Source organism: Podarcis erhardii (genome assembly GCF_964252035.2).
Source record: "Podarcis erhardii genome assembly, chromosome: 2".
Lineage (NCBI taxonomy): Eukaryota > Metazoa > Chordata > Lepidosauria > Squamata > Lacertidae > Podarcis > Podarcis erhardii.
This window is the reverse complement of record NC_138498.1, coordinates 33588469-33615426: the sequence shown is the minus strand read 5'-3', so window position 1 is coordinate 33615426 and position 26958 is coordinate 33588469. Positions and strand designations below refer to the sequence as shown.

Sequence of the window (26958 nt, the reverse complement as noted above, 5' to 3'; positions counted from 1 at the left end):
CCGATGGCAGTTCCCTGACAAGTACCAATACACTTTAAACAGTCACGGCTTCTCCCAGAGAATCCTGGGAGCTATTGTTTGTTAAGGGTGGTGAGAGATGTTATGAGACCCCTCTTATTCCCACTGAGCTACAATTCAGAGTGTTTTAACCATCAATCCCTCTTCCCAGGGAACCCTGGAAATTGTAGATTCATGAGGGGAAAATAAGCCTCCTTGTAACTCCCAGCAGACTTAAACTACGCTTCCCTCAGTTCTTGAAGCCATGATTGTGGTGGTAGGGTGCTGTTTTAAATGTGTAGTGCAGATGAGGCCCTAATGGCAAACAGCTTTGCTTCAAAGGAAAAAGTGCAGGAAGGTGCAAGAAGAGGAAGCAATGCTAGCAAGTGAGTTTGGATTCGTCCTTAAGGAAGGCATAGTTTAAGAAGATAATAGTGTCCAAAGGTGGGACTCATAATCTTCATTAACCTTTCACACTTCTTCGCCTAATTCAAGCACTGGGAGAGGAAGTATATGAGCCTTATATACAGTCATGTGACGCCAAACCATAGTTTGGCGCTACACATGAATTAGCCAAAGTGTGGAGGGCATATATGTATTTACACAAAGGTTTTTGTCACATCCATGTTTTAATTCATTCCTATAAGGAAAAAACTACTCACTTCAATCTTCCTTTTGTTGTCTAAAAGTTCAGTATGATTTAAAAAGAGTGTTGCTGTCTAACCAACTCAGAACAAACCCAGGTTGGTTATTTCCTTAAGTATATTCATACTAACACAGTCAAGGATTTGTATGCAAACAGCTTTCCATTTCTCTGAGTTTTCAGCTACCCCTTGCTGTGAAAATATTCTCCAAACCTACCCAAAACTTTGTAGAATTTTTATTTTTTATTTTTTGTAATGGAAGCCTGATTTCACTTTGTAGCAGCCCAGTAGAAAATCCATTTAAATGCCCAACATCATCATAGAAATCCTATAATCCTTGGACCAAGCTTTGCATCAGGAATCGTTTTCAGACACAATCAAGAGACAAAAACGGAAAAGAGGATGATTTCCTTCTGAGAGGGAGAAAGATTTTGAAGGGCTGTTAAATTGGCACCTCAATGGGCTTGAATTAATGTCTTAATGCTATTGAGACTTTTTCTCTCTCTCAAAAGCAGAACCATGGACATCCTGCAAGGCTCTTGTCAAGAGAGCCTATTTCTGGAATGGGTGGTATGCAACCATCCATTCTCATTAATTGCTGTAGCTTAACCTAGTGTCATTCCTGACCTGCCAGGACTCAGCTGGCACCGCAGCAGAAGCCTGTCATCCATTTCTGCCTGCTTTTTCTGAATCTCATTTGAATGCACATTCCAAGGCCCTGGAATATTCCTCATTGTGCTTTTCAAGCAGGAGCCACAGTGGTAAAAGACCCAAGGTTTTAGCAAGATCAGTGAGCAGGCTGGTGCTTTTGCTTGTATGTAGCCACATTTCAGGGTTTTCACAACTTAAGTTAAACCTATTCTCAGTTATGGGTCAAATCATGCCACCTGTTGTACTCTACTTTTCCGCCCCTTGTCTGTTATGCATGTGAGTTGGGACCTATCCTCTTTTATAGCAGATAGCCCTTTAAAAAAATTTTAATAAGGAGATGGGGAACCTTAGGCCCAGATGCCTTCCAGGCCTCACTATCCATCTCTTAGATTTCTCCTCAGGTTAAGCCTTTTACTCAGGCCAGACCCCCTTATAGGCCCTGCTGCATATCCTTGAGTGGTTTGGCCAGCTGGGATGTTTCCTTGTGCAGTGGTACCTCGGGTTACATACGCTTCAGGTTACATACGCTTCAGGTTACAGACTCCGCTAACCCAGAAATAGTGCTTCAGGTTAATAACTTTGCTTCAGGATGAGAACAGAAATCGTGCTCCGGTGGCACAGCGGCAGCAGGAGGCCCCATTAGCTAAAGTGGTGCTTCAGGTTAAGAACAGTTTCAGGTTAAGAACGGACTTCCGGAACAAATTAAATACTTAACCCAAGATACCACTGTATTATCTCTTCCATGTCTGGATGGAGGGGTGTACACGTGTGTGTGGAAACCTCTGACTTCCGTGTGGCTGGAATTGCAGCCTACTTTGTAAAAGTTAGAGTCATATTTGTTGCTCTGTCCCCTTTTGCTTCTGGCCCTGTTCAACACTGACACTGGGCCCTTGGAAGTTGGCCTACAAACGGAAACAGTTTTCCAACCTCTGCTGCTCTGTATCTTCAGCAAAGTTGGGTGTTTCTTTTGCCATTTGTACGGAGGCCGAATTGATTCTGAATGCATTGACAGGATTTCCAAACTGCCTGGAAATAAGCCCTAAAAATGCCCTGGTGCTGCATACAAAATTGAATAGGGCAAGATACAACACAGAGGCAGGAGAGCAATCAGAGCTCTGAAACTTTCAGCACATCCAGGACCATCGTTCCAAGGCTGTGTGACAGTAGCCAGACCATAGCTGTCAACCTTCCCTTTTTTTTGTGGGAAATTCCCTTATTTCAGTGCCGTTTCCCGCTGCTTCCTGCTGCTATCCCAGATTGTTACATATCCTGTAGACCAGGGGTGTCAAACTCAAATTCATCGGGGGCCGCATCAGCAGTTTGGTCACCCTCAAAGGGCCGGTGGAGGTTTCCTGAATGCATGTAAAGTGGAGGTTTCCTGTGTAGAACGGCCGGCGCCGCTAGAGGGCAGACGTTCTCTGGCTTGTAGGCTGCCGCGCATGCTCTGAAGAGGCGGCCATCTTGTGTCAAAAAAAAAAAAAGCGAGAATAAAAGGTGAAGGCTGGCGGCCGGCGGCGGCTACATGGGCCACATGACGAGGTCTGGGGGCCGGATTCGGCCCGCGGCCCTTGTGTTTGACACCCGTGCTGTAGACTGTCCCCGGGACAGGTGAGGCTGCTGATCCCTTATTTTCAAATCTGAAAGTTGACAGCTATGAGCCAGACTGTAACCAGGTTCTGTCATGAACCTCCCTTGCAATGTCAGCACCTCACACTCTGGCCAAAATAGGGGACCAGCCAGATAAGGAGGACCAGAAATGAAGGCCATGGAAAAGTTTGACACTAGGCCTGAATCAGAGCCTGCATGCCGTGAGTGGGGAACCTCAAGCACAGAGCCTTCAGTTCTCTCATAACTCTTCCCAGGCGATACTTTTCACTGGTCCTGCATCATACCTTGAGGGTTTTTGCTTGACTGGAATATGTCCTTGAACTCTGATAATGCCTCTTGCTCATCTGTGGATGACAGGTAGGGCTAGGTGGGTGTAGAAACTAGCCTATTGTGCAAAGGTAAACTTTTCATTTGCTGCACTGCCCGTGTTTGTCTCTGGCCCCACTGGTCACTAGCATGTGGCCCTCAGGAGGTTGTGCAGAAGGAAATGTGGATCTCCGCCCTTCCTCCCCCCCCCCCCCCGGTAAGTCTAGAAAACCTTGAATCGCCCTGGGCTCTTCGGATGAAGGGTGGTACACAAATTAAATTAACAACAACAGTCCAGTGAGCAAACACAGTTGAGAAAGTGTACACAGTCTCCTTGCTGGCCTTGGGAGGCAGGTAAGATGTTGGCTTCAGTTGAAAGTTGAAAATTGACTATTGTCCCACACTCTAAATTGATTTTCACTCTGCTATTTATTTTTTTAAAATAATAATTAGGTTTTTTGGGAGTTTGTTTGTCCTGAGTGATATTTAGTGGTGTTTGCTGTTGTCTTTAACCCTCCCCCCCTTTAAAATTAATGAATAACAGTCTAGGAAGGCCTGCAAATGAGTGAGTGAGTGAGTGAGTGAGTGAATGAATGTAAAATTCCTAGAACATTTCCCAGTATGAAATTCAAGACAGCCATAACGAACTTAAAATGCAAAGCTAATTGACAAATTATTCCAAACCCCCAAAGCAATACGACCACATTAAAGGCAGAGTTTCAAAACACAAATCCAAAAGGCCTGGGAGAATTTTTTAAAAAGCTTTCATTTGGCCCTCTAAGAACAATATACTTGGTGGTAGACAGACCTCTCTGGTGGGCAGGGGCAGCCCAGACACCTCATATTTAAAAGGTAATACTCCCCTCTCTAGCTGGGAAATATCTTCAGATTTCATCCACCCACCTACCTCTGAAAGGTTGGTATTTGGGACTTTTCACCCCACCTCCAAAAATGTTTCAGACCAGCACTAATCCTGAGCCATTTCACACATACATACATTTTAAAACAGGGAACATCATAGGTGTACACTTAAAAGGTATGATATTTAGAGAGGCTCTGTGTAGTTCTATGCATGGCAATGTAGAATACTGGCAGGCACAGTTCATGGGGAGAGTTAGCAATGTTTTTCTGGCAGTTGCTTACAATGGGCTGCTGACATTGAGAAAACCTCCCCAGCCAGGAGGAAACAGTAGGGTGGAAATTAGCAGCATTGTTGTCCCAGGTTTGTATAATATTGTGATTGTTTCACTAGGCACATCCACTTGTCTTGAAGAAAAGAATCAAGAATTCATGAAACACTTCTCAGTTTTAAAACTGATCTGGATAATTACGTGAAGGATATCCTTATGGTGCATGCATGTTAATTGGTTGTCTCAGTAGAGGCCTGCTGGGAGATTGGGAACGAGTTCCTCCCTCCCTCTTCGCCATCTTAAGTTTTTGCTCATTCTCCACATCCTCTCCACATCAGTGAGAAGCACAGCTGAAGATGAAATATCAGATGGGTTGGATTTGCACTGGAGAGCTAAGAACACTTAGTCTTTGAAGAGGTTCGACGGACAGGTTTCTCTTTCATGCTTTGAATCTGCTGCTCACCATATGCTAGATTGGGAAGGAATTTTCCCTCTGGAACATTAGCTAGTGACCTGGCTCCCTCCCTCCCTCCCCTGCCTTCACTTGTAGCATAAAGTACATAGCAGCAAGAATATGTATGCTTGAGCTACCAAGGTGCATGGGTGCCCTGCTATGTTGCACTTCAGTCTATCCTACTAACCTCTTAGGGCGCTTAGGAACATAGGAAGCTGCTTTTTACTGAGAGCATTGGCCTATCCATCTCAGTATTTGTCTAACACTAACTCGTAGAGGCTCTGCAGTGTTTCAGACAGGGGTCTCTGCCAGCCCTACCCAAAGATGCTGGAAATTATTGACCCTTCTGGATGCCAGGCAGATGCTGTGCTACTGTGGTCCTTCTCTATCTTCAGGTTCAGGTGATGGACTAGATAAACTATGCACATCCCTTTCACCCTGAAAGCCTTACTTTGGGAAGGCTGAGATGTTTGTTCATTGCTCCTTTTGCTGCAGCAGGTTCCTTTGGGCAACCTGGTTGCTACTGTGGATAGTAGTTGCCAGACCAAATATTGTCTAGTTGAGGGATCACATGTTGTTCTGTACTACCAAAGGCACATTGAGATTGGATTGAGGGAGGAGTCTTGTTCAGCCACAAGATCCAGCTTCTTGACGCGTCAGACGCTGCTGTGAGGTGTAATCACCTGGATCATTTGTTCTTGCTGAGTCGGTTGACCAGAGACTTCTGTAATCTCACTGGAGCTGCCCCTACTATTCTCTTTGCACACTTTTCCTTTTTACCTTTTGCATGTGCTCCTGAAGTTGTGGCAGCAGCTGAAAAATTCAATAAGACTTCTGGTGCCCTGGCTAATTGAAGTGTTTTCCTTTGTCAGCTGCTCGGCTCAAACAACGTCAAGTACAAAGCGGTAGCCATCAGCACTTTGTGTATCTCCAAAATCCCATTAGTGGTAAAAAGAGCTTGAAGTTTCATTTGCAGAAAAGAAAAAGGAGGGGGAAACAGGGAGGGAGAGAATAAGAAAGGGGGCAGGAAACTTCCATCATCTGTGCATTAACATATCACCCTGAGCGCAGCCAGTCTCAGAGTCACTTTTCCTCTCACAACTATGAGAATTTTTAATCAAGGTGCAGCATTATATTAGAAGGACATTTATTAGCTTCAGGGGGTGATATGCTGATCAGAGGGTTTGCTGATAAAATTAGGAATTGTTATTTTTTAAAAAAGTAAATAAAACTTTCAGCCAATGCAATGCATTCTCTTTCCTTTCTGCCCTTCTTTTCCTGGAGGTATGTTTGTTACTGCAAAATTACAGAAGTCCCGAATAGCAACAGCAATGAGAATTCTAATGCTTTGTTGATGCACAGCAAATAAATAGCCAACATTTTGAGGGAGGGTCAAACTGCTTTAAAAGGCAAGAATATGTGGTGAACACAGGATATTTCAGAACATTATTTGACCTAAACTTCAAAGGTTTTCCATTTTGTCCAAGGCTGCAGTATAGTACTGAATTTGGATGTGGGGTGACTCTCATTAGGTCATTTTAGGCAAGTTCCCTAGTTCTTTCCCCACAAGGTTGCTGCAATGATAAATGAAATTAGCAGCGCTGAACTGTGTAAAGAGAAGCAGCTTTAATCTGTTGCACAAGCCAAAGGGCACTTCCAGGTGACCTGTTTATCAAGTATTCATCCTGATCTCTTTGCAGAGAGGCTAGATGACGTGGGCTATTTAGTGAGTATTTGTCCTGATTAGTTTGTGGGGAGGTTAGATGAAGTTGCATCAAGCAAGTGGTATCCCACACTTTACAGGGCATTTCCCTGTTACTTTCCGCATGGTTAAAAAATCCCAATATTTAGGGGAAGCAGGCTTTCTTTACAGTGTGACATAGCACCAATCCTGTTGTAGCACTCTGCCCCATATTAGAATGGGATGCTGCCAAGTTTCCAGTGGTGTCATAGCATTTGTTTCGTTGTTTTTTTAAAGAAAAAAGGGGTAAACCCTCAGCTACCCATTAACTGCTTCCCACAATTGATGGGAGTCCTGAAGTGATTTACAGAACAAAAAATAAAATACAGAAAACACAATACTGAGTACATATAGTGTTGATTCGAAAGAATAACTTAAAAACAGGAAAAAGCCTTCCATTCTAGACCAAACCATTTTAATCTAGGCTTCCCACAAGTTGTCAAAATGCTGTGATAAACAAGGAGGTGAAAAACTATATCAAATGTATTTTTTAAATACATAAATAAATAAATAAATTTGCATTTTGCAATATTTTAACAACAAAAATTCAATCTAAACAAATTCAACCTGCTTTTTATTCAACTTCCCTCCCCCTCCCTCTGCGGTTTCCTATTTTACATTGTAATCTTACTGCATTACCAATTCAAACCTATTTACAAGTTTAACCTTTTTACTCCCTAACTATATCAAAGGTATTTGTGAGAAAGATATGAAGCAAGACATGAGATTAGAATCAGATGTGGCTGCTTTAATTCTTGAAATCTTACCTATGCTGAGTGATGGGCATAGATCTTTGATAAACCCTTTGCTTTTATATTCCTCTTTAATTGCTTGGCTAAAGGGTGTAATAATGAAACTTGAAATAAGGCACCACAAAATAAGCCTTGTGTCATTTAAAGACTAACAAATTTATTATGTCATAAGCTTTTGTAGACTACAAAAAGAGAATGATAATGCTCGCGGCATGTGCATTTTCACAACTCTTAGCTCAGTGGAACACACACACACACACAAACATTTTGCCAAACTTCATAAACACTTAATGCTTTGGGCCAGTCACCAATTCTCAGCCTAACCTGCCTCACATGACCATTCCAAAGTTACAGAAGGAGATATGAAAGTTCCTATAGCCCAAGTGATGCTGCTTTGTGCTATAAAGGGTCAAATTTTTTTCCTGATTCTTACACGTGCAAATGTTTAAAGCAATCTTAAGATGGCCTGATGGTCGCATATTTTAGATGCATAACTTCTGCTTGCCATCTGTAGAAGAGGAGAGGTGGGAAGGAAAGAGGCAGAACCCCTATGAATAGTTTTCATACTGTGTATGTGTGTATTAGTGTATTATTAGCTTGAAGGTTCTGCAGCACTTCTGCCTTCAGCATTTTCCTTCCTTCTTTCATATAATTCAAACATCATCTCTGTTTCCTGCAACCTATTATTGTTTATCATTCAAGGAAGAGGAAATCTGCATTTGACTGGGAAACCTGTGGCGAATTCAGGCTGGATAATTGGGGGGGGGGGAGGAAAAGAAGAGGAAGGACTGTCATCCCCACTTTGCAATTATTTGTACAAAGGCATTAACTGGATCAAATCCCACAAGCAGTTGGATGGTTGCTTCTTAACCTATGGCATCGTAGAAGAAGAAAGTACCTTAAGGTCTAATCACATCATCCTTAGAGCTGGCAAATGCATGGATATAAATGGGTCTTTTCCTACTCTTGTTTGGCATGCTGGCACTACTGTAACAGCACATTCTCTAATCAATGTAAGTTTGAGAGGGGAAAAAGGACAGCAGGGATGTTTCCACGAAGCAGGATTAAACTGCTCTGATAAGGACAGGTGTGGGGAATCTCAGGCCCCCCATGACTCTCTGTCTGGCCCTCAGGACTCTATCCAGGCCATGCCCATCACTGTCCCTGCTCTGCAGTCTTCTGTACTGGTTTTACCTTGAATTGGTCATTGAGCTCTGCTAATACAGGCTTCCTCAAACTCGGCCCTCCAGATGTTTTTGGCCAACAACTCCCATGATCCCTAGCTAGCAGGACCAGTGGTCAGGGATGATGGGAATTGTAGTCTCAAAACATCTGGAGGGCCGAGTTTGAGGAAGCCTGTGCTAATACTTCCTGCTTACCTAGAGGGAGTATGGAGAGCCGTGTGTGTGTTTGGCCATACCCACTGCTGGAAGGCTGCCCACAAGGGAATTTGGGCCTTGGGCTGAAAGATATTCCCCATTTGTGGATTAGGATTAGACCCAGACCAGTGTAGCTGGTAACAAAAAGCAGTAGTGTGGAGTGTTCCTGTGCATGGCTGGATGCTTGTCTGGTGTCTTCCAGTCTTCTCCATTCTATTATCCCTCCCTTTTGTTCCCCCTTCAGGTCCAGGTTAGGCTTCTTATTAGGAGCAGCTTAATCATGGCATCTTTCAAATGGAAGGAACAGTGCCAAGGAGGAATTTATATCCTATCTCTTAGCCCTGCCCTCTACCTGTTTGCTGTAATAAGTCAAGATGGGCAAAGGACCAGCATACAGGTAGTCGGCCAAACTTGTCCAAATCAATTGAGCCTTAAAGCTGAAAATCATCCAGCAATACCAGGCTGGATGGTGCTCTGGGCTCCTTCCCTAATGAAACTGGTTTAAACGTGACGTCAAATTCGCTTAACCCTCACAACATTTTGCAAACACATCTCAGTGTCATGGGCCAGGCGTCGGCTTCACCTGCTGAGCAGCAGCCTGAAGGAGCAAAAGGCGAAGTGACTTCACCTGCTGTTGATCAGCCCTTTTGCTCCTGATGAGAACCAGCTGGCTTCGGCTTTCTTAAGCATGGTTTCCATCCTCAGTCAGTTGCTGGAAACAACATTCATCGTTCCTGGTCAGACTTTGCTGTTTCTTGCTTCTTGTGACCTTGGACCTTTGGCTTTCTTGACCCCCGGATCGTCTGACTACGTGAATCGAGATATTCCTGACCTTAGGACCAGACTGAACCTTCTATATAGACTCTGCCTCTAGGCAAGTACCCTCCTGGAACTCAGCTGGTTGGCTGGCTTCTCCCTCCACTGAGCTCCTCCGTGGCTGGCAGCACAGGACTCTGACACACAGTCTGCCCCCAAGGGTTGGGCCCACATCCCTTTCTGTGCCAGATTGTTCCAAGTCCCTGCTGCCCTCACAGAAAATCCCCTGCTGGATGACATTTAGAAGATGTAACATAGGGGGTAGGGGGAGAACTTCTTCACCACCACCACAGAATAGGCTTGATAATATGTAGTAAACTTTTCAGTCTGATTCAGCAAAAGCCTTCCTCCACCTGCGCTTAAGCCATCTTCCTTTTTGCATCATGGCATGGACCAGGAAGCGTGTTCAATTTAATAATAGCTCTCGTGGGTATTTGGTGTCAAGCCCATGTAACAAATGGTGGCAGAATCTTGTGGAACAGCTTCAGGGAAGGGTGATTTGCGGCAGAGAAGAGTGTGTGCATCTGTTCCTTTCCTCACCTGCACAATAATTCTTCCCCCTATTGCTTTCTCTATCTGCTTGGGGAATCATCCAGTCGCTCTACTTCTCTGCCACAAATCACTCCCTCCAAAAACTGCCTTGGGTCAGAGACCGAGGAGCAGTTTTCCGTTTCCACTACACAAAGGAGACCAACCTGCAAAAAGGCACCAGCAGGCAGAATGGATCGTTTTTGAAGACCCCCTTTGGGTCATTCCAATTATTAACATTGTAAGTGTTCCCAATTTTGTTATCATGTTATTTCATTTCTGCCAGTTACTTACACAGATTCCTTTTTTACTTTGTGTAGTTAGAATAGGGGTGATGGTGAGAGTACCCTTAATTTTAGCTGGGGTGAGCTTTCGGAGTGCATCTCATCGACTGCTCAGGTTTTCAGTTCCTACCTGTGGGCCAGCTGTAAAGTTGGTGATAGCACCTTTTAGCTTGGAAATGCTTTCTTCTGTACTGTGGTTTTGCTGTCTTATATTGTTTCCATTGCTGACTGATGTATGGCACTTGTAGTTTGTAGTTTGGGGCTACATTTTGCTTTAATATGCTATTTTTCTGCTTTGGAGACTTCTGGGTCAAAAAGTGGCATGTAGGGAAGACGATAATAAGGTTAGTAGGGATGGCAGTTTTGTGAATGTGTTCACATATACAGAACACTCCCAATTTTTCTAGGAAAGTTAGTTTTTGGCTCAGCTCTCATTTTGTTTTTAATACAACCTGCCAATGCAGCATGCTATGCCATGGAATACAATTATTTGTTATAAGAGGTTTAACGAAAAGAGTAACTAATAGTGACAAGGCTACTCTCGGGTATGAGTACCAGAGAGTTCAGTGGGACTTATTTTCAGGAAGTGTGCTTAGGATTGCTGCCTGAGAGACTCTTTGGGCTTGAGGGTGAGGCCCTTCAAGACTGGTGTGCTCTCATACGCAGATGGCTATTTAAATTCTGCTTTGATGTTGATATTTATTAGCCTAGAATCATTCTTTTTACTCCCAAGGAAATATTTACACATTTATGAGAATAGGAATTCCAGCTGCCAGCTTGAGGTCACAGCTTGGAAGATTCATCCCAAATATAGCAATGTGGGAGAAGACAGTGTAGGCAGCGAAGAGAAAGAGGTAGAGCCATCTTGGAGATGTAGTTCCTTTCGTCTGACATTGTTTGGATAGCATCCATCTGTGGGGGCCAGCAACTTCCACAACTCTGCTGTGATGAGCTGCAAAGCCTTTAATAAAATAAAATACTACAGCACAAACTGCGGGGAGATCCCAGATAAACAGCAGAATAAATGTGTCAGAGAAGAGCTGTGAGTGAGCATGTGAAATCTCCAGTGTAGGATCCAAAGAGTTTAGAATTAACCTGTTTAGGGCCCCTGTGCACACTTGTGGGTGGGTGTGGGTGTGTATAGGGGGCACATTTAAAAGCACATTTGATTCCAGTTTGCTATGCACACTTTCCTTCAAGGCAGCACTTACATTAAAATAACACCACATTCTTGTACACCTAGAAGTTCAGTACTTGGAACTTTAAGAAATGTTTGGTAGTTTCTCTTCCCCCTTCCACACCCCAGCTATGGATTTGTTTCTTCCTCCCACCCCTTGCGGGGCAGGGGGAACCCCTCTATTCATAATTTTTAGGAAAAAGAATTGGTATAATCAAAATTCGGAATAGTTAGTTCACAACCAAAGCTTTTCTACAATTTAGGTTTTTTTTAAGGGAAGGAAACAGGGAAGGAAGCATGGAGGAGAACAGGCAGTATATTAAGAGGAAAGAAAAAGGGAGAATCAGTCAGTCAGTACAGGTGATGAGAAAATGAGTCAACATGCCGAAAATGGGAAGGAAAGATTGTAGAAACCAAGACATTTTATGGGTCTCATAGCATTGCCCTGATAGGTTTTGATAATGAAATAAGAATCAAGTTTCAAGATAAGTTGCTGTTTTATTTTTAATGCAAGAAAGAAATTGATATTTTAAAAAATATGCAAGAAAGCCATCCATTCAGCCAACTAAATGTGATAGAGCCAGTGTCTCAGTTGTGTTGAGGGAGTATTTTGTAGTGCTACTTGTGCTGGGAATGGCACAATTCTAGTGTAGGCTAGTCCATTTCGGCCTCATCACATTCGTGTACACATGCTTGCCATCAAGTATGGAGCTGCCACCACATACTATTCTTTGGCAGCTGCCAGTGTTCTGGCAGGGCTCAACACTAAGCCAATGTCAGACTAGGACCTAGGAGACCAGGGTTGAAATCCCACTCAGCTATGAAGCTTATTGGGCAAACTTGGGCCAGCCACAGCTTCTCAGCCTAACATACCTCACAGGATTGTTGTGGGATTAAATGAGGATGCAGCAAACTATGTCTGCTACCTTGAGCTCCTTAGAGAAAGAGGTAAGATACAGATGCAATCAATCAATAGTAAAAATTAGATATCCTGAGAGCTATTTTTAAAAACATTACCTATTTGCAACAGTCACCTATTCCCTAGAAGTAGAGTTCTTGTCCGGAGAATTTTGGAAAAAAGTGAACCACTAGAGGTTGCCAATATGGCCAGGATAAGCCTTCCAGGGACCCCCACCAGACCACCACTGTAGGGCAGAGCACCCATCAGAGGCCCTTTTTTGCCAAGGATCCTCTAAAGCTTTGCTTGGCATGCACATGTCACAGTATTGGACAACTCATTTTCCCGCCCTAGTCCCTTTGTGCTCCATCTTGCCACCATTTGTATGCCATAGCAATGGTTTATAACTGTAGAGGCTCGGCAACATAAGGAGCTGACAGCTATTGTGGAAATGACACCTGGAGAAATCAGAAAATGCCAGAGCAACTGCAGGGAAGACATTGAAACATGAATGCTTTTTTCAGCAGCTCGAGAAATTATAAAATGTGATTACCACAGGATTGCCATCAAATTTAGGCTCAAAACAAGATGCATGCTGCAAAACTGCTGCATTGGCATAGTCACAATATGACCTCTTGTAAAGAACTCTGCAACTGTCCTTATTGTGGTACCTTGGATTGTATTCCTGTGGCAAGGTGTGCAATCATCTGCTTCTACTTCCGAGCATGAATTTGGCACAGGGTATGGAACTGCATAGTAATGGAATAGAGGAGAGAGACAAAAAGAGCTTGATGAATGTGCTATGCCTTGTGCAAATGTTTCATGACAGTGAAAAACCTAATATTATACAGACATTGCCATAGTGGATCAGTCCAGTGGTCCATCTTGCCAAAGCCTTTGGGATCATGCAATTGTGCAAACTTACAGAGAATTTAGCAGTTGTGGCAGAATGTCAAGTTCTGGGTCCCAGTGGCCTCTCAGCCTAAGGCTCTTCAGGCTCATATATTTCTGCAGCTGAGAGTTGTCCAGCAGCTTCTGCTTTACTCTGCTTTCAGTACCTAGTTCTTCTCTCACCGCTTTTCCTGGGCATCAGACTTCTCAAAAAAAAAAAACCACCTTCTACCACAAGACTTGCCTCATCATTGCCACTATGCCGTTGAATAACTTCAGCATTCTGTTCGACAACTGCTGAAAAAAATACTCTTAAGTGAGGAAATGCATGATTGTATACACATAGTTGCATGCCAGGGATTTGTGTTCACAGATGCTCCATGTTGCAAGCCATGGTTTTGTATGCAAAATGTTGCAAGAGGATTGCAGTCAGCTTTGCTACTTACTGTGCCACCTATACATAATCAAGGTTTAGAGTGCTGTGATATATAGCAAACTAAGCATATATAGTAGGAACAAAATGTATATCAGACTCTATAATCCTTGCAACCATCAGCGTTCATGTTAGTGTGTGTGGATAGATAGATAGATAGATAGATAGATAGATAGATGATAGATAGATTCAGTTTTCTCAAGGCCTACTGGCCAAAGACAAGAGAACAGGAGGTAAAGGATGTGCATTTTACACAACTGGATTGCATACATCCACGAGTGTGATCAGTAGGTGCAAGATCTGTGACCCCGCCCCTCCTTTAGACATTTCTTTGTGGAAGTCTGGTGACAAAGAGGCTCCTTGGTAATAGGAATATTTTTGGCCCACAAATCCTTAGCGAGCATATTTTCATCTGGCCTTTTCCATCGTTGCTTCATCGTTGTCTATTGATAAGCTTCTTTTGTAAGGCGGTCCACTGTTGTCCACAGAGAAGCTCGTTATGTTCTATATGTAGTTGTTGTCATCTTGAGCAATAGCCTTCATTATGCCAGAGATCCATAGTGCAAAGAACACTTAGAATTTTTTTCTGTGGTTTAGAATCCCTAATAAGATTTCAAAAGAAAGCTGCAGAAAACTAATGGAGGAAGGCCAGCAGCTGGGCTGTGCCAAGAGCCACAGAGTTTTGCTGTGCTTGTTGTGCCTTCAGTCTGTGTGGAGGCCAAAAAAGGGAAGGAGCTTGAGATAGAAACAAGAAGGATCCAGGGAGCAGGAATGGCTCCAGAAAGGACCGCAGATCAGTAGGGCATCTGCTTTGTATGCTGAAGGTCACGAGTTCAGTTCCTGGCGTCTGGTGGTAGGGCTGGGAATGACTTTCTGTTGGGAAACCCGGAGACTAGCTGCCAATCAGTGTAGACACTGCTGATATCAACCATTGGTCTGATTTGGCATAAGGAAGCTTCCTACTTTTAAGAACACTAACGCCAAAGGGAGGATGAGAAAGCAGTATATCATCATCATTTTATTTATATGCTGACTTTCCATAATTAAAAGCATGTTCAAGGCGGCTCACAACATAAAGAGATTTACATAATTACAAACATGACAAAAGTAGTCATAAATAAATAACTCACCATAAAGTACACAGCCAAGGTGAACAGTTTCCTCATAAAAATGGTTTCCTCATAGAAACAACAACCAAAACCCCATAAACAATACCCCAGCCCAAAATTCTGTTCAGCAGCTTCAGCTTTTGTAGCTGGAGTTGACCAATTGAAGTTAAGTTCCAGTACACCATGAAATATACCTCAAGCTGTTGACAGACAGTTTCTACATCTGTGGAAACTTATTATGGTTTGATTCCACCAATGAATTAGATAGTAAAAAGTGAAGATATCAAGCTACGTATTTAATGGTGTGTTTGCCAGAGCTGTTGCAAAGGAAACATAGTTTCCTTGCCTCTTCTTCTTAGCATTGATGTCCTACATATATTGACTGCAGTGGCAAAGCACAATTGACCCTTGAGCTCTCACCGCCTTTCATTCAGTGCACTCTAAAGTAATTAGCTCTCTCAGAACAGCGCCAAAACTCGAGTAAATCGCAGCCCAATTTCATGCATGTTTTACTTGGAAATACGTGGTGCTGAGATAAAGGGCCCTTACCCCTAAGTAAGGGTTGCAGCCTTCTATATCCAAACATATATCCTACAGGGCTATATGTTTTATATAAGGTCATGAAGATTATATATTTGTATAAAAAGGTCGAGGGAGCTGGCATTTGTCCTCAGACAGGTCATGTGGCCAGCATGACTATGCCGCTTCTGGCGCAACAGAACACCGAAACCAGAGCAGTGCATGGAAATGCTATTTACCTTCCTGCTGGAGTGGTACCTATCTATCTACTTGCACTTTTTGGCGTGCTTTCAAATTGCTAGGTTGGCAGGAGCAGGGACCGAGCAACGGGAGCTCACCCCGTCACGGGGATTCGAACCGCTGACCTTCTGATCGGCAAGCCCAAGAGGCTCAGTGGTATAGCCATTATGGTCAAGCAGTGTCTCTGGCCACACTGCAGCAGGGGGGTGGGAAAGTGAATTCCTCAAATATGCCTGATGTGGATGTTTTTCAATATGCTGCACTATTTCTCCTGTGACCAGAACCAGGTTTAAACGGAGCCTTCAGCAGTGTTTTCTTGCACTAAAGGGTTGGAGAGCTTGATGCTCGAATAGAATCTGTATTGACTTCAGTGACTGTCTTAACCTCAGGAGTCCTGAAGTCATTGGAAATGCCCACTAGAGGGACACAGAGAAATTCCTTTCCGTCTAGACCTGAAACCTCCCTTTGTGCGATCTGCTGCTGCAGTTCGATTTATCCTATCAGATAAATTGTCAGCTTCTTGAAATCTGACCCAGCCCAACTTGGTCCCTGGCAACAGTTCTCAAATTTAGAAGTCGGAAGGGCTTTTGGAAAGAGGAAAATGGAGTGGGGTGGTGGTGTGGCGGACAGCAAAGTGATTTGTTTCTATACCACATCTCCACAGACTCAGCGATAACATGGCTGAGGCACTACGGTTTGGATGGAATCTCACATTACAATCATTTCCAGACAGTGTGCCTGGGACTAACTATGGCATGGCAAACATAATACAGGATTCTAGTTTTATGATATGGTTTAGTTTTGTTATGTACGTATGTTGCTATAATACTATCAAACATAAAAACAGAATAAAGCGCACGAACACAAATTCTGGAGGGGGGGGAAATCATCAAACTCTAAAAATCAATGAAACCCTCTTTATAACTTCTAAAAACAAAGCAATTTCTTCAGGTATACAATGTCATAAAACATGTCAGGTGTGCAACATGCCATTGATGCAATAATAGTCCATTTTTGGTCGATTCACATTGTACTATGCAAACATCATTCCACTTCATTAGTTCTTCTGCAATGCTTTCCCAATATTATTGCATTACTGCCACCTTGAGGGGCACATTTACGCTATACAGTGGTACCTCGGTTTAAGAACAGTCCTGTTTACGAACAATTTGGTTTATGAACTCCACAAAAGTGGAACCAGTGTCTTGGTTTGAGAACTTTACCTCTAAGAACAGAATCCAAACGGTGGAAGGGCACCGGCGGTGGGAGGCCTCATTAGGGAAAGTGTGCTTCAGTTTAAGAATGACTTTGGTTTAAGAACAGACTTCCAGAATGGATTAAGTTCGTAAACCAAGGTATCACTGTAGTGCCACAAAAGTGGGACAGCTATTGCTGCCCCTGCTCCCCCCCCCCCAAATGGTGCGAAAGTAGCAGAATTTGAGCAGGAAGCCACAGGACATGCACTGACTGGAAACAAAGCACATCTGCCACCCCAAATTTTGTAAGTGCAAGCAGTGTAACACATATAATTGCCCCAATACCATCATGAGCACACATCAATCATGAATGCACAATAAAAAGGACATCTGGAAATGACTTATTCATGGAGAATAAATAGTCTGCTTTATCTGGTTTTATAGAATTCTGCTATTTTAATCTTTTACGGTAGTTGGAAACGGTTTATAGAACGGCCAACTTTTTAATACCTACATTTGGGGCATATCATAATTAGGAAAGCATTTTAACGCCACTTAACCTGATGCAGAGAAGTGGAGAGCTGTTTGACAGTTCAATGGACTCGGATGGTGGTGGACTCTCCTTCATTGGAGGTTGGATGGTCTTTAAGGAGTTTGCTTTTAAGCAGAGGTTGGATGGTCATCTGCCAAAGGGTGCTTTAGATGCTATGACTACTTCACTGGTGTTGCATCATTCGTTGGCACCCGGGGCACAGATGGTGAACAGCACCCGCCGCGCTGGTCCAGCCCTCGTCACCAGAGCCAAGTGGGGCTGCACTGTACCGCCTGCGTAGAGGGGAGCAAACCCTCTCAATGCTGGCCGGTTAGCCATTCAGTGTGGGGGCTGGAGACGCAGTGGTCAGGCCAGGCCAGGCTGAACTCTGGGGCCCAGAGACTCTTGGCAGCAAGCAGTGCGGAACGGGGATCCCTGCATGGAGGGGCTGGTTTGTGCCCCTCAGAATTGTGTACCTGGCCTATGTCTCCCCCCTCCCCCCACTATACCCCTGGACTGTTTCAAAGTACTACTGTGGGACGGGGGAAGTATGATAATCATTCATACACACACACACACACACACACACACACACACACACACACACTGTTTTTCTCTGTGTGCACATTGTATGCACCATACTCTTGGTGAGTGGTCTTATACCTGATGAAGACATAGATGTAATTTGCATCACCATAACAATCTGTATGCAATTTGCACACTTTCCCCTGCACAGAAGTGTTTCCTGGGTCCTCAGTTTGTTACATTTGAAGGGTCCCTGAGGGTCTTTCCACAAGTGAGGCTTAAATCAGTTCTTGCATTTCCTGTGTCTGCAAATCAGTTGCTACTAGAGTACACATTCAGCTTTAAAATGGTTCCTTTCCACTTTGTCCCTCTTATTAATAGCATTCATAAATCATTCATTCCCGTCTATGGCATTCTTAGTGTCGCTTAGGAAATTGCCCTAAACTTTGCATGGACTTGGTTCCTAGCACATATCCTTTCAGCTTTTATCTACAGTACTGACGGCATGATTAGGGAGGAATAAAATGGACAGTTTCTCTTAAAATAGCAGAGACAAAATCAGGTTGCTCAGAAGTCCAAGAACAAGAGCTATTGTGCACAGCCAGCTTTCTCTCCTTCCCTGTAGCCCTGGGATCTGTGCTGTTGCTTGCACAGACCTGTTGTTGTTCTTCATAATGTTTTTATCCTACTCTTCCTCCAAGAGCTGAAGGTGGCATTCATTCATTTTTTCCCATTTTAGACAGACAAGAACCATGTGATGTACGTAAGACTAAGAAGCAATGACAAGCTCCCACTCCCCCTGTGAATTTCATGCCAAGCTGAGCAGAGCTTAATCCAGCTCCAAGCCTATCACTCTATCAACAAAATCAGGGATGGGCAGACTTCGTACTTCTTGGTTCTACTTGATTTTTAAATTATACACAGGAGCATATTGCCCAATGTGGCAGAGCTGCAGTAGTAGCCTCCTTGCAGCATCACTGCCCTTACCAGGAGGGGCAAAGCAATAGTGAGATCAGGGCTGTGCAATTCACCTGTGAAGCCAGTCCAGTACTCTTGCAGCTCTGCTCTCACCATCGTGCCCCTTCCGCTCCTGGCAAGTGTCAGTGCTGCTGCTGGGAGGCTGTTGCTGTGGCATCTCTCATCTAGGCAACCTGCTTCAGCTAGAGCCCCAAGGTCTACCAACTAGGTGCAAAAGACACATCATTAGAATTAAAGAACTGGCCAGTGGAGGCTGGTCCATTTGAGCAAATGCCCCACCAACTTGCACAACTTGGTTTTTAATTTTCATTCAACAGATTTTGCCTTTAGCCGCAAAAATCTAGCCTTCCTCCCCCTCCACTGTTTTGGTCTGTTGCTAAATTATTATAGGGATTCCTTTGAATGAGCTGTTTTGGGATGTATTTTTCCCCAAATGCATGAATTTTATTAAATATATTCATGTTTATCATAGGAGCCAAAACCTGGTCCTGAAACTCTCTTTAATCCTAATAAAGGACTTACTATTTTAAAATTTGTCATCTCTTTGGTTGAGAACATATTGTTTCACAAAGATAAGTACAGCCATTTGCTAAGGATGTGCTGTGTACAAATGAATTTACATTGAGTTCATTTCTGGCCAAACACAGATGAGAGGGAGGGGAAACTGGTAAGTAAAAGCAGGCCAACATTGTGAGAACTTCTAGATGGGACTGTTGCAGTACACCATATGTGGGGCTGCCCTTGAATACATGGCTGAAAGTTAACATGATCCTTTTTTCTTGCATTTACTTGGGAGTAGGCACCTTCTTAATAGAATCTAAGAAACTATACAAACTTTAGAAGACATGTGAAGGCAACCCTGTATAGGGAAGTTTTTTTTAATGTTTTATTATTATTATTTATGTGTTGGAAGCTGCCCAGAGTGGCTGGGGCAACCCAGTCAGATGGATGGGGTAATAATAATAATAATAATAATAATAATAATAATAATAATAATAAATAATAAAAATAGAATAGAACATCTCTATTTTCACTGGAGAAATAATGAAGGGTATGTTATCTTGTATTTTTATTCTGTGTCCATAAATCCATGAGATCTATGGATGATGGGCACTATACAAATTTAATTACTAATAATAGAGGGGTCACACAAAGTATATGGGAGAAGAGAGGAGAGAAAATAAGTTTCCTTCATGCGCCAAAAGAGACAAGACACAAAACACAGCTGAGCCACTGTCTTGGGTAGGAAAGGAGAAAAGTAAATTACCAGCCGTGGGTGGGTGAGAGAAGAGAAGATCCTACTGGACTTTCTCAACTGAACTATGAAGCATCCCCTTCATTGTCTGAGCAGAGAAAGGACAGCTGCCATTCACCCATCCTGGAGAAGAACGAAGAGGCCCTCATCCTGACTGCAGCCAGTCAGGCAGCTGCATTATTACCCCACTGCATACACCTTGCCTTTTGAATTTCTTGGTTCTGCCAGCACAGTAGCAGCAGCTGTTTGCCCACCCAGTGCATTTGGTTGTGGTCCTGGAGCGGGGAGGTTGCTAGTGGGCTTCTCAGACCCTCTGAGCTATGGGCCATTTCCCCACTTAGGGCCCACCTAGGGGATGGGTCTGACCTTGGCAATTCCACCACCACATAAGTATAGGGAATGGCGGCCTAGGAGAGGTGCTCTCTCTGCAGCAGCCACTGAACTATGAAATTCCCTCCCCACATGTAAAGACTGGTGTTTCCCCTTCGCAGTAACACCTAGCGTGGTATTTACAGTCTTTATTACATGTTTACAAGAAACAGCTTCAGTTCAGAATTATGTGTCCGAACCCATGGAGTCGTATTCGGGGAGTGGCTTCCTATGATTCCCGCGCAATATCTTTGATTCTTAAGTTTCATTTCCCTCCTTGTCTGTGCTGATTTGAAAGCTCCCTCCCTTCCTGAGTCTGAGCTTCCTTCCCTAACCTCTACCAGCAGTTCTCAACCTGTGGGTCCCCAGATGTTGTTGGGCTACAGCTCCCATCATCCCTGAGCTCTGGCCTTGCTAGCTAGGGATGATAGGAGTTGTAGTTCAACAACATCTGGGGACCCACAGGTTGAGAAAGGCTGCACGGTTGCAGGGCTCTTCAGCATCCCTGACCCCCTACCCTCCCTGGCTACTCTCCACCCTCTCTTCCGCTTTCTCTGTCTCTGGGTGGTTGTAGGGCGCTTCCGCATCCCTGAGCCCCTGTTGCGCCTCTTCTGTCCATTGCACCTCCGAATCCTGCCTGACACCACAGAAGGTTGTAGAGCTTTCGCCACATGCTAAAGATGGGCCTCTTGACCTCTGACAGCTAAGATATTTTGTTCTGTAGGACCCACCTGTTTTGCCAAAATTATACTGTTCTGTTCCATTTGGAACTGTTTTACTCATTTTTATAACACTAATGCTTTTGTTTGTTTTCATAACTGTGTTTTATAAATTATTGTAGCCTGCAATTGGGCCTTCTAATAAAGGGCAGGTAAGAAATCTAATAAATAAACAAGCCTTGTGCGGATAGGTATTTCATTCTGCGAACTGCCCTGAGATCTTATGAGGAGGTATAGAAATCTAATATATAATGATAATAATAAATAATACAAGTAATAACCAAGTCCCATTTTCGAACAAAACAGGGCCTCTCTGGAACAGTTAACACTTTTGTGCTGCTTAGCACTATTGTTTGGGTAGCCGTTTGTAGTGCTTTGATTCTATCATGTCTTTGTCTAAAATCCTAAGAAAAAGCCATTGGAAGTTGCACCTGCAGCACATGTCTATAATAACAATGATGTCTCCACTTGTGCAGAAACCACTGAGATGATGACTATTGTATGATTTCATTGTCTCTTCCCTTTTATTGTAGTAAATATGGCACTATCTCAGTTTGACTTCTGGGAGTAGCAGATGCTGTCAAACAGTGTGCAGAATCATAGCCAGTAGATGAATAGTCAGCTTCTAAGGTAAAAAATTGGGGAAACAAGTCCACTCCTCCCCCTCCCTGGAAATTCTACTCATTTCCCTAATGCCTAATAATGTGGTGTCCCTGGTGCTAATGGGTGATTCTTAGCTTGCACTCTAAAAATGCTTGTTTTCCTTGACTGATTTCCTGTGCACCTGGTTTGAAAGAGTCAGCATGCTGGTAATTCTCCTGAACTGTGTCACTCTGGGCATGTTCCACCCTTGTGAAGATATGGGCTGTGACTCCCCACGCTGCAAGATTCTTCAGGTAAAGACTTTTTTTTTCATTTTTTTAAAAAAACAGGTTATTTCTTGTTTGACATAACATATCATGTGGGAGGAACTATAGTTCCAGTGACAGAGCACATGCACAGATGGCCCCAGGGCCAGCTCTTGGCACCTGCTGCTAGAAGTATCCCATTAGAAAGTGCATCCTTTTGGGCTTGATGAAAATCAGTAAAAAATAACCATAAGATCAGGAAAGCTTACTTAAAAATGCCTGCTGAAATGAAATGACTAAGGTTAGATCCCCACCACCCATTTGAAGCACGTGGCTGCATCTAGAGCAGAGCTTTCCAAACTGTGTGTCAGGACATGTTAGTGTGTCGGCTGCAGTGTGTAGGTATGTCTTCTGAATGCTCTCCACACTCCTCCTGGGGCTGGAAAGGGGTTAGTTTAACCTCCGGTTTGCTAGTAAAACTGAATTACTGTGTCTCGAAATGATGGTGTGTCACCAACATGAAAAGTTTGGAAAGCTCTGGTCTAGAGAATCTTGGGAGCTGTAATTGTAGCTAGCAATTGTAGCTGTGTGATGGGTAGACTACAGTCCTTTGATTCTTTGAGGGAAGCAATGGCTATTTCAAGTGGTATAAATGTGCTTCAAATGTGGCAGTCTGAAAACAAAACTTTTCTAATTTTTTTATGGTTAATTTTAACCAGTTTTATCTTTTGTATTTGTTTTGTAACCTCATCAGATGCCATTTAGAAATTAAGCAATATATTATATTTAATTACATTAAGTTAAAATATATAGGAAAGTCATCTGCCTGCGATAGCTGCCACCAATATGCAAAGGCAATCCTGGTCTAGTTGGACCCACAGTCTTAGCTAGTTTAATGTAGCTTCTTGTGTTCCATGATTTCAGGAAAGTGCTTGTTAGGGCAGATCCATACCATAAATTTAAAACATATGACTCCCCCCCCCCCCAAGAATCCTGGGAACTGTAGTCTGTTAAAGTTGGTCAGAATTGTAGCCTTGCAAAGGAGAAACTACAGTTCCCATGGTTCTTTGGAGGTTGCCATGTGCTTTAAATGTGCATTTAATGTCTTAGAGGTAATCCAACCAACTCCATTGCCTTTGCCATAAAGAAGAATGAATCTGCTTACTGGGTATGCCTTGCCCCCTTTGAGGGTTCTCTGTGTGCAAAGCTTTCTGTTTCATATGATGGGTTTTTGGGTTAAGGGTGTGTGTCTGGGTTGCATGGAAATTGACCCTTTGTATCAAAGGTCCAAGTTAGGAAACACTGGGTGAAAATTAAGTGGAAGGGATCCTGAAAAACCAACACGTTTCAGAAATAAGCAGAGAAACAAGAACTACAGTAGAATTCAACACCCAGCACTGTGGTGTTATGGGGTTTTTTTTTGGGGGGGGTGGTACACTGATAAATTAATTTTACCCTGTTAGGATTCTGAAAAGGGAACAGAGGTCACCAGTTCCACTGGAGGAATTCTTCACATCACCACAAAAATGGGGCAGTTTGAAATAAGAAAGGGCAGCTAATTCAAGTTTATTCAGATGTTGGCTTCTTGCTAAGGAAATCTGGTCCTGTTCAACAGACGTACAACTGGTTGGAGATGGTATTTTTCAGCCACTTCTGGACCTGGACATCAGGAGGTGTTCAGCCACATTATGATATAGCTCTGTTCTCTTTTCATACTCCTGCTTCTGTGAGTAAAATGGGCATCTCCCCAGTCTTGCTTTTTGCAGACTGGTTTTGAATAACTGCCAGTCCTACCTGTTGGAGAAATGAAGAATGTGTGGGGTGATGTCCTCATTTGGTTAGGTTGGAGGTCAAGTCCCTTGCATGGTGAACTGTCTCCAATTAAGCACTTGGATCTTTGCCACAGGGTGCACCTCATCATCCTGCTTCTTTATCTTCCAGAGCTTTGATGATTTTATCTTTGCCTTCTTTGCTGTGGAAATGATCATCAAGATGGTTGCACTAGGGATTTTCGGGAAGAAATGTTACCTGGGAGACACATGGAACCGTCTGGATTTTTTCATTGTCCTGGCTGGGTAAGTCAGACATTAGTTCTCAAACAAAGGGCAACTTTCTTGCTAACAGCAGCTGAGGCTAGCTAACCCCCAGCTGAGAAATTCATTATCGTGTATGTTTTCTCATTTTTAGTAAGTGTACAAAGTAGCTGAGAATGTATGTAGAAAGCTTTTACCTAAATGCTGTCTATAACCCCAAGTTTCCAGTTGCGAAATGCTACTTTTAGACATTTTGAGATATGCAGTGCCGATAGCAAAAACACCAGGAAGCTGATGATTTATGCCCGTTTAAAATTATGGTACAGATATGTCTGAACATTTTCTGAACTGTTTTCTGTTACATTTTCTGTTACTCTGTGACATTAGACACACTACAAATGTCTTACTAGAGATTTATGAAGTGTTTCATAAGCTGTTGCCAAGGTTTGCATTATTATTTTTTTCAAACTTTGAAGAATTTTCTGGGTTTCCGACTTGAAAGCAGTTCCTCTGCCCTTTTGATACCAAAGGCTCAAGAGTTGTTTATAAGAACTTGTGGACGTGGAATATGCAGGATGAGGATATTGTTAGGATCCAGGTGCAAAGAGAAGAAAGCTGTGTTGTGAACCAAACAAGTGTTGCCAGTTCAAACTCTACCCATGTCATACTGCAATTTTCCCAAAAGACTGTGCATGTATGCAGGTTTTTCTTTTTCGTAACATGTCTCCTGTTTCTGGATGTCCAAGTACATGCTGAGTGGCAGATTTGGGTCACCCATTTTAAGAGCAGGAGTGTAGATAATGGATCAGATACAAAGTGTATCAAGAAGTTCCTCACAAGTCTAGTCGTGCAGTTAGGTGGTTTAAGACTCTGGATTTAGGGCCTGCTGTCTGCCTCCATCATTAGATAGTAATGTGTATTTACTTGCTTCAGAATGTCTGGAGCAAGTCATGCTGCATTTGTGGGGACTCAGCTGCCCTGACAGCATCACTGATCAAGTTCCACTGCCTAGTCCCTTGTTCAATTTCAATGGGGCTTGGTCAGGAGAACTTTCCATTGGGTTGCAGCAGAAGGTTTCGGGCACAATCCCTGGCATCTCCATTTGAAAAGGACCTTGGGTTGTAGGGATGGGCTAGACCGGCCGAAAGAGGGTTCCTCAAGAGCTGCAGCCAATCAAAGTAGATTGTCATGGCCTGGATCAGTACTCTTCAAACTTGGGTCCCCATATGTTGTTGGACTTCGACTCCCATCATCCCCAGTCAGCTTTAGCCTGGGTGTGATGGGAGTTGGAGTCCAACAATATCTGGGCATCTAAGGCTGAAGAATTCTGGCCTAGCTAGACCAATGGTATGTATTGGTATAATGTTCATCATGACAATGGGAAGGAGTCGCCATTGGATTTTCTGCCCAAGAGAGCAAAATGTCTTTGGGCAGCACTGCCAAGATATGCGGATACTTCATTCCTTTTTCGGCACTTCAGATGGCTTCTTTGTGTGTGCTGAGATCATCCAGGAATTCATGTGTGGGAGGAAACATCCTTGGGCAGTGGTCCACCGTCATATCATTACCAGATTAGAAGAGCAACTGAATGAGCACTGTAAACAAAAGCATGACATCAGCAGAGTCCCCACCGCCACTCGTCTCATGTGCCTTACTTGACACGTGCTGTACAAGCAGTACAAACCACACTCCTGTCCACCCACTGTGGTGTCCCTAGATTTCTGCGGCACTCACAGTGTTAAGTTTTGCAGACGGCAGCAACAAAGGAATGCCACAAAACCCCGCTTTCCTTTGTTCCCTGCCAGCCTGTGTGCTGCTTTCCATACTGTAAGGTCTTTTGCTCCACAGATTTGGGCGGACTCAGCTGGCATTCTGCTCAAGTATTTTCTCTGGCTCCAGAAATATTGGTAGTCTCAGTTTCATGCAGATTGTCCAAATGGATGAGGTTTCAGCAAGTTTGTTTAAAGCATGGAGGCTGTGTTCCAAAAAGGGAATATTTTAGTCAAAATGTGCGTGATTGCCCTTTTGTTTTGAGGGAATGAAACCAAGTTTTTGCCTTTCATGAAGTGTTTTTCTTTCAGAGGCACCTGGTTTAAATTAAAGGCTCTTTCTAGCACCCGAGAATCTCCTGGCTGAGGCTTGAAATCCACATGAAACGTTCCTGGCCTGCAGCCAGGAAACGGGTTAAGTTTCCTTGACACATAAAGAGCTTGGAGGCTCTCTCCTCACCTTCCTATTCATAAAGAGTGCCCAGAGTCTATTAGGGTTCTGCCCCTACTCCCACACACCCCTCCCATATAATTAACTGGAATTTCCTGGAATGGACTGGAGGATTCTAGAAATAAACCACAACAGCAGCGTTTTTCCAGGTTAGGAAGTCAGCAGCAAGAGTTCTCCCAGGCTACTAGAAGGTGCCATGCTGTTGTTCTTTTTTTCTAGTGTTGGGTGCATGTAAAACTACTGCCACTGCTAATAAAATAGCATTTGTGTAGTTCTGCACTTGAGTGTCTTCAAAGCATTTCACATACATTATTTCAGTAATCCTTATAACAGGACCTGTAAAGGAGGTTGGTAGTTTTATCTCTACATTGCACATGGCTCAATGGGTGGGGCTAAAGAAAAGTGCCATTGGCTTGCTTAAAGCCATCTAGACCACATGGGGGAATGGGATGCAGAATGAGAGATTTGAATTGGGTAGTGTTGCAACTCACATTCCTAACCATTGTAGTGCCTTAGCTCTATTATCACCCTTCTACTCCCGGTATACCACATACGGTTTTTCACAGAGCGCTAAAACACCCTACCCTAAGAATAACAAGTTTCACATTCTAGATGAGGTGAGACTTCCCTGTTGAACCTCAGACACTAATTAAGATTTTAAAAAACAACCACCCAGCAGACTTTTAAACTGAATTCTGCTTATATAGTTTTAACTCCTTTTTAGTC

General features: G+C 43.4%; 1 protein-coding gene across 13 annotated transcripts in view; it reads left to right on the top strand.

Moving 5' to 3' along the window:
• CACNA1G (calcium voltage-gated channel subunit alpha1 G) overlaps nt 1–26958 on the top strand; it is a 333398-nt gene that overhangs the window by 139479 nt on the left and 166961 nt on the right. For all 13 annotated transcript variants that reach the window (XM_081850628.1, XM_081850622.1, XM_081850626.1 and 10 more), the window contains exons 2-3: nt 21916–22027; nt 23921–24054. In XM_081850628.1, the coding sequence (XP_081706754.1) occupies nt 21916–22027; nt 23921–24054 (246 nt within the window). The remainder of the gene's footprint in view (nt 1–21915; nt 22028–23920; nt 24055–26958) is intronic.